Source organism: Leptidea sinapis, chromosome 39, assembly GCF_905404315.1.
Source record: "Leptidea sinapis chromosome 39, ilLepSina1.1, whole genome shotgun sequence".
Classification (NCBI taxonomy): Eukaryota; Metazoa; Arthropoda; class Insecta; order Lepidoptera; family Pieridae; genus Leptidea; species Leptidea sinapis.
In genome coordinates this window covers 4180733-4195593 of record NC_066303.1, presented here as the reverse complement: position 1 = coordinate 4195593, position 14861 = coordinate 4180733, and the positions used below count along the sequence as shown (strand labels likewise).

General features: G+C 35.3%; 1 protein-coding gene across 1 annotated transcript in view; it reads right to left on the bottom strand.

Moving 5' to 3' along the window:
* Positions 1–14861, bottom strand: part of LOC126976150 (nephrin) — a 289278-nt gene that overhangs the window by 240803 nt on the left and 33614 nt on the right. Inside the window, exons 3-4 of the mRNA XM_050824354.1 lie at positions 13897–14046; positions 6501–6680 (exon numbers count right to left, since the gene is read on the bottom strand). Of these exons, the coding sequence (XP_050680311.1) occupies positions 6501–6680; positions 13897–14046 (330 nt within the window). The remainder of the gene's footprint in view (positions 1–6500; positions 6681–13896; positions 14047–14861) is intronic.

Here is a 14861-nt window from a genome sequence, read left to right as displayed (position 1 = left end):
ACTCGCTTTTGTGAAAGTTTACACAAAACACGGGCCTGTTGTTAATCATATTGTGAATGGTCCTAATTCGTGGATCTTTGTTAAGGTTGGAGCTCAGTGGACTGTAGCGACATCTATGGATACACTAACGACTATCCTGAAACGCGCTATGAATATTTTTATTAGATGTATTCTTATCTATATACGTTTGTACGTTCAACGCTAGTATCTCAGCGGTAACTCCATAGGGAGTGCCGCTTGCGCCTCTCTCTCTCTCCCCAAGAGAAGGTCGCCTTCGATGAAGGCTTGGGCACCTGCCCAAAGCCAACTGTAGGTGGTTTTTAGTGGGTAGGCACCTAGGTTTTCACGTGAGTCCCACATAACCAACGCAGACTTAGGCTGCGTTGGTATGCATGAGCATTCACCACCTCCCTCCCGTCGTTATGCCGGAGGGTAGCCCTTTCCCTCGTTCGGGCGCAAAAAAAAAAAAGTTCAACGCTAAGTCCCCCTTTATTGCATACCTTCCATTCGAGATAACTCTTCTAACTGCCACAGCCTGTAACGGCATTCATTAAAGGCCGGCAACGCTAATGTGATTCCTCTGGTGTTGGAACAGAATGTGGGCGGCGGTGATTACTTAACATCAGGTAACCCATACGCTCTTTTATCCTCCTCTTCCATTAAAAAAAAATTGAATTTATCAATGATTTAACAATCGGAAATCTCCAGCCATTTTTATTTAAGGATCGACGTTACATGCAAAGCTGCAGATTTTGGACAGTTCTTATCGAATACTCGAACTGAAAGGTTCTCTTGCAAATACAAGTGTATTTAAATAATAACATAGGTACAAAGTTGTATTTCTAGGGGATTGTACTTGTAAAGAGTGGAATAAATGCTGATATTACTATGAGATTCTTTCGGCTCAATAGACATTACCTTAAGCTTAAGGCTGGGGACCGAGCAAACGACCTTGAGAAATCGAGAGGAGCTAGCGTACCTCTCTCGCACAAGATCGCCATAGTTTAAATTCAGAATTTTTAATTTATTACCAAACTTGTACATTTTTCCTTACAAAAATAACAAAACTATGTCATGGTGTAATAGTATTGGTAAACATTTAATAATATTTCAAACAATTTTTATCTAAATCGAATGATTAGCATGGCTCCAACTGTAAGAGTAAGGGGTACTTAGGTGATTTTTTTTCGCAATATCTATTAAAGATAGAAATTAAAAAATATATATATTTCTCTCATATTCTGCTTTATACAAACCGTTAAGAAATGGGTTCAAATATGCGCTATTTTGGCCATTTCTCGGCATAGCGGTCTTAAGCTTAACTCCTCGTACTATATTTAACTGTATTAAATTAAGCTGAAATTATAATATGAATACAAAATATAACATTCATACAGAGAGAGAGAGACTATTTATTGATTAGATTTAAAGGTTATCTGTTCACTTAATATTAGGAATAAATAAAAATGTGTTTAAATCAATTGTAGTTTTTCTTATGAAAATAAGGGACGAGACGAGCCAGACGTCCAGCCGATGGTAATTAATACGCCCTGCCCATTACAATACAGTCCCGCTCGGGATCTTGAAAGACCCAAAAATTCTGAGCGGCACTACAACTGCGCTCGTCACCTTGAGACATAAGTTGTTCAGTCTCATTTGCCCAGTACCTAATTTCACTAGCAACGATGCCCTTCAGACCGAAACACAGTAATGCTTACACATTACTGCTTCACGGCAGAAATAGGGGCCGTTGTGGTACCCATTATCTAGCCGGCATCCTGTGCAAAGAAGCCTCCCACTGGTAGAATTAGGAATGCAAGAATTTGTATTTACTTTGAAAATTTTACTGACACAAAACAACTATATTTCCAGGAATAAATGTTATTTTGCCATATCTACTGGTAAAATTGCAAGCGTAGACATTTGTGATATAAAAAGAGAATAGTTTTGAGAAATCGAAACAGTTGCGAGTCATTCTCAATAGAAATTCTAGGAAATATAATACAATTATTGGTTATTTTATTCTTTTTACATAATATATATATATGTTTTATGAGAAACTATTTAATTTCAGCTGTCCCAGCTTTTAATCGTCCAATCAAAAAATCTGTACCGAAAAATTTCCATTGTTTTACCTGAATCCTCATAATACTACGACTTAGGTTACTGACAAATTTTTGGCCGGTTTAAGCAATTGTTAATGTTAACTAGCAAAATAACTGTTAATAGTTTCAAATAAATATTCAAAATTTACTTGATTTTTTATTTTTTAACTTTAACTATGCCAAGGGATATACGATGGTGCAACACATTCCGCAGTCTATGTTAAAGTCAGCGTTGCAGCTGTTAACATTAAATTTGACTTAAACCTTAACTATAACAGCTAATATGATCCAACCCGGCCTACGAGTAAAAGGCTAGTATAATAATAATCATTGTGATCAAAAACCAAGTCTCTCAAAAATAATACAAATGAAAAACAGGCTTGTCAAGTCGAAATCTATAAACTAAATATCTAAACAGTAGTAACCCATTCCTCCCAAATGTTAATAAAATCTCATATAAAATCGCGGCCATTTCATTTCGCCCTGAAAATTTTTAAAAGCAAAGTAAAATAGCCTTTATGTGTATTATATGAAAAAGGTCACAAAACACTAAGCCCATGAACAAAAGTTTTGACACAAACGTATAAGGGACCGAAATAATATATCGCTCTTATTGCATATTGGATACGGAACCAAAAAATTTGAATAAAAACCTCTCGTAAAATAGTCGCAGCGCTATTATTGCGAATATACAAATAGTGTTGTTAGTGGGATATCGATAATTGTCTATATTCTTTGTATTGTATTTATACATATACATAAGTAGATATTAAGAATAAAATAAGAAGTAAAATAATATTGTTTAATAAAGTTCAGAAAAATATTTCTCAAGATAAAATAAAACATCAAAAACACGATTTTTAATGTGTAAGTAAGTGTTTCATACAATAGTTATGATCAAACTCACGATGGCCTTTTATATTTGATCTGTGACTTTGAATATAAAATATTTACCTAACAATTACTTATTGAATGATATATGAAGTATGAACTTCCTTTGCTTGACCAGAACTTATGATGCTGTACGTAAATAAGATATGTTTAAAAATCTCATCTCAGATTGTAACTGTAAAATATTTAAATATATACCTACACATATATATGTTTTCTTTCACAGTTATCACTGCTGACATAGTACATACATCACCGATTATGTAGATATGTCAAACCTATAGGTTTATATAGTCTCTATAGTCAAACATATATTGTATTGCACTTTTATCTCTCTCAATCTAAACATCTATACATATAAATAAAATTGGAGTGTCTGTTTGTAATATGTAAATAACCGTTTTTTACAACATGTATATGAATAAAGATACGGTACATACACCAAAACATTTTTTTTTACAATTTTTGTCTGTCTGTCTGTCTGTTTGTTCCGGCGAATCTCTGAAATATCAAGACCGATTTTGACGGGACTTATATTAGCAGGTAGCTGATGTAATGAGGAGTAACTAAGGCTACGTTTATTTTAGAAAAAATATTTTATTTTAGGAAAAAAAATATTATAATGTTGTAATGTCCAAGGAAACGGTCTAACTCTAAAATTATATGGCAAAACAACGTTTGCCGGGTCAGCTAATAATATAAATAAAATCATCAATATTTTATCGACTCAATTTTATCGTACCAACCGAACATCACTACTCCCCAAAACCTATCACGGATACGGTCATAAACTCCTCAACTAGGATCTGACCCTACAGTTTATCCGCCTAAGCCTTTCATAACCTCTTCCTTCTAGTAGCAAGACTTGCCCATTTCGCTGACCTTTTTATACTTTTACCCTACTGGATTCAATTTACGTATCACATATATTTATATATATACGTATATTTAACAACTTACTTTTGATTCACGATTGTGTTTTCTAGAAAATTTATTTAATTTTTATTAATTAACTACTTGACCCGACAGACGTTGTTCTGTATATAATAAATAAAATAATGTTTTTTATGAATTTGTCAATAATATATCATAACATCAAGAATTACTTCGTAAAATATGCACCCTGCTGTCGTTATGAAATTGTTACACAGCAGAACTGTCAAACCGTGCGTCAATAAATTCTCTCATAGAAATTATGTATGGACACATCAAAGGAAAAACAAATTCGTTGTTTTTATTTAATTTAGCCGCATTTTCCTATTTATTCACCTTTTAAATCTTCTCTGGACTTCCACATATAATTCGAGACCAAAATTAGCCAAATCGGTACAGCCGTTCTCGAGTTTTAGCGAGACTAACGAACAGCAATTCATTTATATATATATATATATATATATATAGATTTGATAATAAATCTGTAATAAATTGTGGCAAAGGTGGACCTGAAAAAAGTGCCAACTGATGGTTGGTGATCATCGCAGCCTATATGTACTTTACATATGAAGACTACAGACAGACTGAGTTGGGGCGTGCATATCATATGGGCAATAACGGCCGTTCCCAATATTCAGTCTATCACTTACTTGAGATAAAAAACGTAACAATCGTTGACTTTTCTGTCCCAATCAACTTATCGACGGTAACTCACCTTATCCGTGCACGCTGTCTGTCAATGGGACGACGTATGGCTTACCAGCGATAGAACTTTGTATGGAAATTGCAATTCATGAGTCCCAATATAAGGCGATAAGAATGATTTATCGGGTATATTGGGACATCTTCAGATTATTGACAGCTAATTACTGACAGTAGAAGGTAGTAATTTATCTCTATCTGTAGTCTGGTTTGAAATACATGTTTATTGACTATAATTCTTAAAACATTAAACGGGGCAGAAAAAAGTTTTTCCTTATAAAATGCAGAATTTCGTTATAAATAAAGAATTAAAATCAAATTGTTATTTTAAAGTGAAATTTGTAACCAAAAAGCACGGAAGATGTGGGACTCGAACCCGCACCACTCGGGTTCCAGCGCTCTTACCAACTGAGCCAACCGTCCGAGTGACGCGTCGAACGTAAATCTTAGTACGTCTTGTTTAAATTTACCATGGGGAGGCTCCTTTGCACAGGGTGCCGGCTAGATTATGATTACCACAACAGCGCCTACTTCTGCCGTGAAGCAGTAATGTGTAAGCATTGTTGTGTTTCGGTCAGAAGGGCGCCGTAGCTAGCGACATTACTGGGCAAACGAGACTTAACATCTTATGTCTCAAGGACACGAGCGCAATTGTAGTGACGCTCAGAATTGTTGGGTTTTTCAAGAATCCTGAGCGGCACTGCATTGTAATGGACAGGGCCATGAGCTGAATGTCCTGCTCGTCGCGTCCCTTACTGTCATTTAAAAAAAAACGAATTTAACTTGATACCTCGTAACTATAATGGTATCCTTAGTTCTTTCATAGGTACGGAACGCTGAAAACCTAAGGTCGGTTAAGCTGCGGCGGTTTTCAAATGACTGCGTTTGGCCGTATAATGATGAAAATAAAACTGGGGTAAATTACACGCAGAACAAAAACGTTCTATTTATGAAAGAGTGTTTATCCCCTCTAGTTTTATAACCGTTTCTTTATTATCGCTTCCATAAAATTCTAGAACAATTGAATTTTATTCTTCATAAATTTAATGTTACCTAAACTTTTGTTGCTCATTTACGATACGGCCTCTATAATTTTTTACTGGCCATATCTATGCAAAGGAAAAAACGCCATTAAACTTAATGTGATGGTAATCGCTGCGGTGAAATTTCCCTGACCGCTTTCCTTTTATTCTTAATTACTTGAGTGTTTTCCAAAAACGTGGCTCATTAGTTTTTTTTTTTGTATCTCTTTCGGCTTTTTAGTAAAATAAACATGTTTTGGCAGAGGAATATAAAAACGATACAAAACGTTCCGTTTTTAGCATTATCTTTCAAATTACTTCTCCCTGTTATGTCATTCTCTAGTGACAAAGGTAAGATAAAGACAGACGGTTTTATGACAACAAAATAATTTAATAATGGCTTAGACAAGCCTCGTACAACTACCATTGAATATATACCTTTATTTATTTATGGTGTATGTGGATGATGCAGCCACTGTACTCAATAACTTTTGTATTAATTTTCATTTACTTTTTTGACTTACTCGTGTAAGACATTGACTATCTGACGTTTGAGTGTGTTTGTTGCATCATTTTACATTTTACATATTATATTGTAATTGAAATGATTTGTTAATCGATGTAAATGTAAATCTTGATATAAAAGAGTGGCAATGAGTTTCTTGCTACTTTTTCTCATTAGCTCAACCCTTCACGAAGTAGCGGTAGATTCAATAAGAAATTTTTTTTGACATTCATAAGTGTCATTTCCGTGACCTACGTGAATAAACGGATTTTGATTTGATTTGATTTATAAATCTATCGATAAATACACACATGCACTGATAAATAAAATAAAGCTACGTACATATCACAGACAGGGTCGCGTTCGCTCGGATGACCTTGTGCATCTGCGCCGGGCCAACTTGACACTGGAACTCGCCATCGTCGACTAACGAGACGTTAACGATACGAAGGTTATAGATTCCATGTCGTCGATCGCCGAACATCGTGTACCGAGGGTAGCCTGGTATCACGGACGAGAAACCTGAAACAATTGGAGATTGTTATAGTTTTAATAATATATAATTTTTATTCAAACAAAACAAATCTTATAACTATATTTACAATACTATGACTATATCAAATTAAAACTATCATTACGTGGAAGCGCACCAAGAATACTGGCAGCATTACCGCGTTGGATGGCTAGGCTGATCCGTTGACTGAAATAGCCTTATATAGTACTTTGTACATTCTCCGCGACTCTGGGCCCCACTGGCCAAGTGTCTCGACACCAAACGGCACAAAGATGTAAGACTCACTGAGACCAACATATTTGCGACGCTTGTGGTCTTCGGCAGTCGAAGCAGCAGCCCCAGCACCAACTGACGTAACTTGGACATGAGAGAGTTTTAATATGTTTTATATTCGTTTCTTCCGGAGCTTATAAATCTATGCATCAGAACTTTTAATACTATTTTCTCAAATAATTTATACGTCTAGATAAGGCCTCTGGCTGCTAGACAATCGATGAAAACAGAACAGGTTTATTATTTTAGTGTTCGTGACAGGCTAATAAAAATAGAGGTAAACTGTCAACCTCAATTTTTTCGACGATAAAACGTATAAATAATCTAAGACGATTTTCAATAATAAACAAACATAATAAATTATACATAGTTATTCAAATATACACTAAAAATGTTTCAATATAAGTAATTTACAATAAATATCAATGGAGTTTTTATTGCGCTCATATTTTTAAAGCGTGTTTTATTAAACAGAGATTTACTAAGATACCAAGCACTGGGAAGTTGGAGTTTGATTTAATATTGGAGAGAAAGTGATAGAATCGTCTACCAAATGATTTGACGCCAAAATCTGGCACGAGACTCATTTGAGTCAACACGTCCTGAGGATGCTTCGTGTGGAGGCGAAACACGTGTCGAATTGTTTAAAGACAAATAGTGGCGGAATGAACACTAAAGAAAACTCAAATCATTTGGATAATTATGGATTTCCGCAAAGTAACGCCGACTTCAATGAATTTTCTTAGAATCGTCCACGTAAACAACCGAATGCGTAGAGTAATATATACATACGATACAACCTCAGACACCCCGAGACTTAATATGGAGTGTTTGTAACTGCACCCTTTAAACTGGAATACAATAGTATAACGTGCACCGCTACTTTGCGTAGAAATCTTAACTGGAGTTCCATTGTTGCATTGGGAGATTTGTGTTGTTGAAACACGTCTGGACAAGCAATTTATCATAGTATTATTTATTTTTGTTTATTTTGCCAAACAAGTATAACTGCTTACGTGCGTATATACGCATATAAATTAATTATCGACAGATATATCTTATATGGCAGAGGGCAGGGCACATAGTTCGACGGGCATATAGCCGGTGGGGCAGAAAAGTGAATGAATCGAATGGCGACTATGTAGTGGAAGACGCAGTGTTGGTTGGCCCCCACAAGATGAACCGACGATCTAGTCAAGATCGCCGGAATACGTTGGATGAGGGCAGCGCAGGACCGATCGTCGTGGATATCTTTGGGCCTTTGTCCAACAGTGGACGTCTACCGGCTGATGAAGAAGATGTTTTAAGCACTCAACAATGGTATAAAAAGTAAAAATCTTCTTAAATAATGACACATTAAACATTTCGTTAGGTTTGATTTATCCCGGAAGAAAACAAAGCGGGTCACTTGTGAGTAATAAATGTTTAAGTAAAGTTTTCCTTTAACCCTCAGAGGAAACGACACGTATTAAATTTTATGTCCCCTACACACATCTATTTCCCCACAGGATTGGATTTGTTGAAAGATTTATTCAGGTAATTATTGCTCGAGTGTTTTCAGAAATTCAAATAAACAAATTGGACACTTTTTTGCACAAGATTCCAAATTATGAGTACCACAGTGACGCCTTTTTTGTCATAAAGCAGCAATATGCAAAGTACTAAATAAATTTAATTAAAATTTTGACAACATATAGGCTATATATTGTCCTGCTAAATGGTGAATCATTAAATTTGATAAAAAATTATAGAAATTATTGGATTCCAAAATAAAAAAACGGTTGAGAAATAGTAAAACTAGATTAATAAAAAAATTGCGTGAGTACAGTGCACATGTCAGAAGTGAAACCTCCATTGTGCATGAACCTCTAAGCTGCATATGAAATCTTGGTACATCTGGCTAGGATGACACATGATTTCAATCGTTATAAAAGACATTACTATCACCACTCCCATATTTATGTTCTCCTGATGTTTATGGAGTAATACGTCGTGCACATGACGTCAATATTTTAAGGTATACTCGAGTCATACATAAGACGATCTCTTCTTCAAGTATGATCGCCTAGTACCAAACACTGTATAATGCTTCATATCTCACTCTCGTTTTTTCCCACGTTAAATCTTATGACTTTGTGTGTCTGTCTCTTTTTCGTGTCATCGACTTTCAAATCACAGCGATGGAAAAGAGGTTTTCACTTCTAAAATCAAAGGAAAATAAATGTGAAATCATACGAAAAAGTACAGTCAAATTAAGAACAAACACGTATGTATGGGTTCGTCTCATGTATACGCGAGAATATACTTGCTTTTTATAAAAGGTTCCCTCGAATCAACTTTTCGAGCCCTTCAACAACGTAAACACAATAAAAAACGCCCACATAAACATCGCGCACATAAACATGCACAAATTAACTCAAAAATTATTTACCTAAATCACTTCGATTCGCTTTGTAACGGAGAAGTACATTAAAATATCACTTCATAGCTCAAACAAAAAGCTCAGCATTAAAACTGAGAACTTCGAAAGCTCTGTATAGCTTTAAAACTTCGCTCAGATAGAACGTAAATTAACTTTTTTTAACAAGTTCGTCGGCAGCGGTTTCGCGCGCGTCGATGCGAACTTCTCCGGTGTGAGCCGAGCTTTTATTTATTATTCGCTAAATTTTAATGGAATTTTTAATTATTTAGAAGTAGAAGAGAATATTTTGTTCCAATATAAGGCTTGGTACAGATTTATTTTTACGTTAATTATCGAGTGAACCCTATAAACTTAGTAATTGATATACTTATTTTCTGACTTACTCGTGTAAGGTATTGAGTATTTGACGTTTGAGTATTTTTGTTGTATCAATAATTTAAATGTTATATTGTAGTTAAAATAATTTGTAAAATGATGAAGATATAAATATTTAAAAAAACAATACCGAAAACAAAATAATGTTTTATGTTTTTTTTTTTCTATTTTATCTGTATGTCTTTTAGATTTAATATAATGATTTATTTCAAATTATAAACAATACATTTAAGGTAACTTTTTAGTTATATTGAGAAATGTGAACTCTACTTCGATTATATTTCTAATTCAGTACAGGTAAAATGAAATTTTCAAAAATATACTTTCGAAAAAGTTTTTAAAGCGTGGAAGAAATGAGGAGGACCGCCACACACCCAGATGGTAGGGATGATATGCAAATAGGTGGCGTGTCGTGGGAAGGTGGAATTCGGAATTGAAAGTTGAATTTATATATTACTAGCCGTTCGCTGGGCGAATTTAAAAGTAAATAAATTAATGAAGGAACGTTGGTATTCGAAAAATAAGTAGCCATAAACCATCTACGATAAATTTCGCGTCGAATGGTGGTAGTTTCATGTCAATACGATCAGTGGTTTAGGTGAGATTGAGCCTCAAACAAAGACCATTTTCATTATATATAATATATATAGATTTTCTCCAAAGTACCGTACCGAAGCATTGATAACTTGATGGTTTTTAAACATGTCTTCACAATAAACACGATGGATTACCGTTTCGTATTCCACGCTTGTAGAGATGGTATTCGATTTCGGTGTGAAATTTGTAATGTGGCGTCGATAGTTCTGCGCACGCTATTTTAAACTGTGATACTTTTCTTTATAATCAGACAATTAAATTTATTTAACATCCAGCTGCACTCATGACTTCGCTTAGGGTAATTAATTATGAACAAGCTGTGGAATGAGCTTCCTTGTGCGGTGTTTCCGGGACGATACGACATGGGTAACTTTAAGAAAAGCGCGTACACCTTAAAGGCCGGCTATCCTGTGATTGCTTTGGTGTTGCAACGGTGATCACTTAACACCAAGTGACCCGTACGCTGGTCTTACTCTTGCATAAGAAATTAAAAATTTGCTTGCATTTGTAAGAATACTTATTTTTAATGTAAAAAAAAAGCATAAATTGTTTCTCCGATCACCGATTTTGATGAAATACAGCCTACAGGCCACGTTGAAGACATTTGTGAAGTTTCGTAAGAGTCCGTCCAAAAGTTCCAGAGAATAGCGTGTATAAAATAACACACAGATGAACAGATTTTTTTTTTAATTTGCAATTATGTCAGCTACACTATAACACCTACAATCAGTTTTTATAAAAGTTAATATCTAATATATATATTATATACTACTTTTGCTAGCGACATCGACTGTGGGATATTTGAAGTCACCGTAGGTACGACTCTTTGATATTTCAGGTTAAAAAAATAATACCACATTTCAAAACGACTTTCGAAAGTACGAAGAAAGCACTATAGTGTAATCAAAGTCAAAATTCTATAATATTATATTATATGAAGTTGGCTAAGCAATTTTATAATTATGTGTTAGTTTCATATCTGTTCTTCTCCCCATGTCAAGGCCCCTTTACGAAGTGTTGTAACTTCATGATGTTTAACCAAGTGTTGTTGCAATATGCTATGTTATTGTCACTCCCTATGGTGAATATATATTTAACTTGAACATATATTTCTGTTATATTAAGTCATATTAATAACTAACTTGTCATGGTGTCATTTAACAGTGGGAGGCTCCTTTGTACAGGAAACCGGCTAGATTATGGGTACCACAACGGCGCCTATTTCTGCCGTGAAGCAGTAATTTGTAAGCATTACTGTGTTACGGTCTGAAGGGCGCCGTAGCTAGTGAAATTACTGGGCAAATGAGGCTTGACATCTTATGTCTCAAGGTGACGAGCGCAATTGTAGTGCCGCTCAGAATTTTTGTGTTTTTTGAGAATCCTGAGCGGCACTGCATTGTAATGGGCATGGCGTATCAATTACCATCAGCTGAACGCCCTGCTCGTCTCGTCCCTTATTATCATAAAAAAAAAATGGCGTGCGCGCATCGCAAATAAATTTAAATAATTTCAGTGCTAATTTTTCAAAAATATACATTTACAATCAATCAATCGACGATTATCTGTGACAGAAATAATACAAAAATACATTAAGCTCTGTTCAAACTGAGGCGAATAACGCACGGGACGCGTTTTACAGTAATTCGCTCGCTCGCTTAGCCTCTCAAACTGACGCGACTTCCCGCGTGTCATTTTTGGTTCTTCAGTAGAGAAACATCATGCATTGTGAGATCAATTAATCCTGCCGGGCGTTGTCTTGTTTCGCTTCAACTTAAGCGGCTACTCGCGTGAATTTGAACATGTCCATACAAGTTAGCTGACACAATCGGCGCGAGCGACTTCCGTACCGCGTCCCGAGCGTTATTCATCTCAGTTTGAACAGAGCTTTACTCATTCCCTTCAACCCTAATACAAACCCGACAAATTGGAAGCCTATTTAAACTTCTACAGCAATTATTATAACACAATTAATTATTATAACTGAAAATTTTCGAAGGACAGTTTTAGTGGTAAAATTTAATTAAATCCAATTACATAAAACGTTTCCGATCGGTTTGTTTGACAAGCAATTATGACATTGATTTTATTATGTTTTATAATTTCCAAGTAGTAAATTTTTACGTGGCTATCTTAGCTTTAAATCATAACTAAGGAGTAACTTGAGTTATATCGTCTATGATGTATGTCAGTCGATCCGGAGATTAACAGACAAACTTCTACATATATATATGTTTTTGAGCCCCACGGGCCAAGTGTCTCGACACCAAACGGCACAAAGATGTATGACTCACTGAGACCAACATATTTGCGACGTTTGCTGTCTTCGGCAGTCGAAGCAGCAGCCCCAGCACCAACTGATGTTACTTGAACATGAGAAGGAGCCAGAGTGTGGACGCAAGTCGCGTCCCACACCAGCGTCCTTCCCCGTGCCCAAGCCACCAGCGTCATTCCATCAGGACGCTTGCCATCACGGCGGGTTTGCCATTTGGCTCTAAAACAGCTGGTATATTAAGCTCCCTATAATATTTTGAATATAAAACTACGAGTAGATAACCACTAGCTAAAGCATACATCGACAAATCAAAATTGGTTACGGGCATCGGGGGATCAAGTAATTTATACGCTAGTATGTGATTAAGTCTAACGGCCTTACAAATAAACTTGGTATAAAGTTATAACTGATGATAAACAAAGAAAATGCAAAATGTTTACAATATCGTTGACAACACTGTCAATACAATGATAATTCTGAAATTTTCCGAATGACAAGCTGCCTTGCAAATAAACGCGGGAAACGTTATACGTCGTAAACATTTTACATTTTCTTGGTTTATGCTTAGTTAAAACTTAATGCCAATTTTATTTGTAAGCCCGTAAGACTTTACATATTTCATATGGATCTAGTTAAAAGCATTTATTTTGTCATTTAAAAAAAGGCTTTCTTTAACACTTATCTTGAAATCTTTCACACGTCTCGGCCCATAGACGTTGCTGACGCATGTGTCAATAACGATAAGTCATCAAATTCAGAGGGCCGAAGAGTGCCACTCCCCCGGAAAACAGGGCAAAGAACGACTTTCCATGGAGGTGTGGTAAAAAAAGGTTTTTGTTAACAAACGGACATCCCAAGAAATCGCCAAAATAGCGCATAGGTGTAACCATTACATGACTGTTTATATACAGCTTATATTTTTACAAAAAATAATTATATATCTACAGAATATGAGAAGAAAATTCATTTTTTTTATTACATTCTTATAAAAAAACATTAAAATATAAACAAATAACCTATAACTTATAACCTACCCCTAACTTTTACAGTTGGAGCCAAGTACGAAAATTTATTAATTGTACAACAACTATTTAACATAACATAGTTATGTAAAGAAAATTGTATCATGTTTGTAATAAATTAAAAATGCTTCTAATTCCGAATAAAAATAATGGCGATCTTCTACGGCAGAGGTAACCTAGCTCCGCTCGATTTCTCAAGGCCGTTGGCTCGGTCCCCAACCTTAAACAAATTCGAAATAAACAGTAGATAGAAAAATACTTACCAAGTGCAAATCCATCCTTAGCCCACTGCACTTGACCTGCGAGATTGGCGACGGCACATTCCAACACAGCCTCCGACCCTTCGTGCACGCGGAGGCTTTTAGGGGATATCCTGAAGTACTGCTGCTCGAAGCAGGTGACCACTGATAGCACTGGAACAAGGAAAATATAATAAATAAGTATCATTTAAGTGAATTAATAATTGTATTTGTTGGATGCAATTACTAATTGTGACAGTTATCACGACTATCTTATTGTGTTCACGAAGCATCCTTACACAAGCGTTGAGTTAAAGCCCTACAGGTTGATGCATCCAATATATGATAATTTATATTTATACATTTAATTATTTATTTCTTTTCATGAAATAATTTATATTATTTAAACACGACTCATATATTTTTAACCTTACAAACTAATTCAATATGTATATTACAGACATTGTAAAATACTCTATTTGATTGAAAAGAGTGGCCGTTGAGTTTCTAATATGTTCTTCTTTTCTTGTTCTTCGTTTCTTACTCGTTGAAGTTGAACTCGCGAGTTCAACTTTTTACAGACATATTAATTTATTAAGTAATTCAACAGAAAAACTTATAGTGACGATTCAGAAGCGCTTAGTTTAAGCCTATTTGAATAAAGTTTATTTCACTTTGACTTTAAGCTTAGTAAGTGAAATTGAGGTGCCACTTTCAAAATAGCAGTTCTGTTTCCGTAATAAAAACGTAACAAACGGGAGCTCAAATACTAATTTACTTTATAAATAATTTGTAACGAGTGAAGTGAAGAGAGGAGCGGTTGTCGGAGCGGTGGCGTTAGTATAGCGGTGTGAAGTGTGACGCGAGTAGTGGAGGGGCGAGGAGAGGGGTGGCAAAGGGTATAAAATGTCTTGCTTAGGATAAAATTAATTATTCTGCAGTGTTAAAGTGTTGTTAAGGAATTCTGTGAGAGTATATTTGAAAGTTAA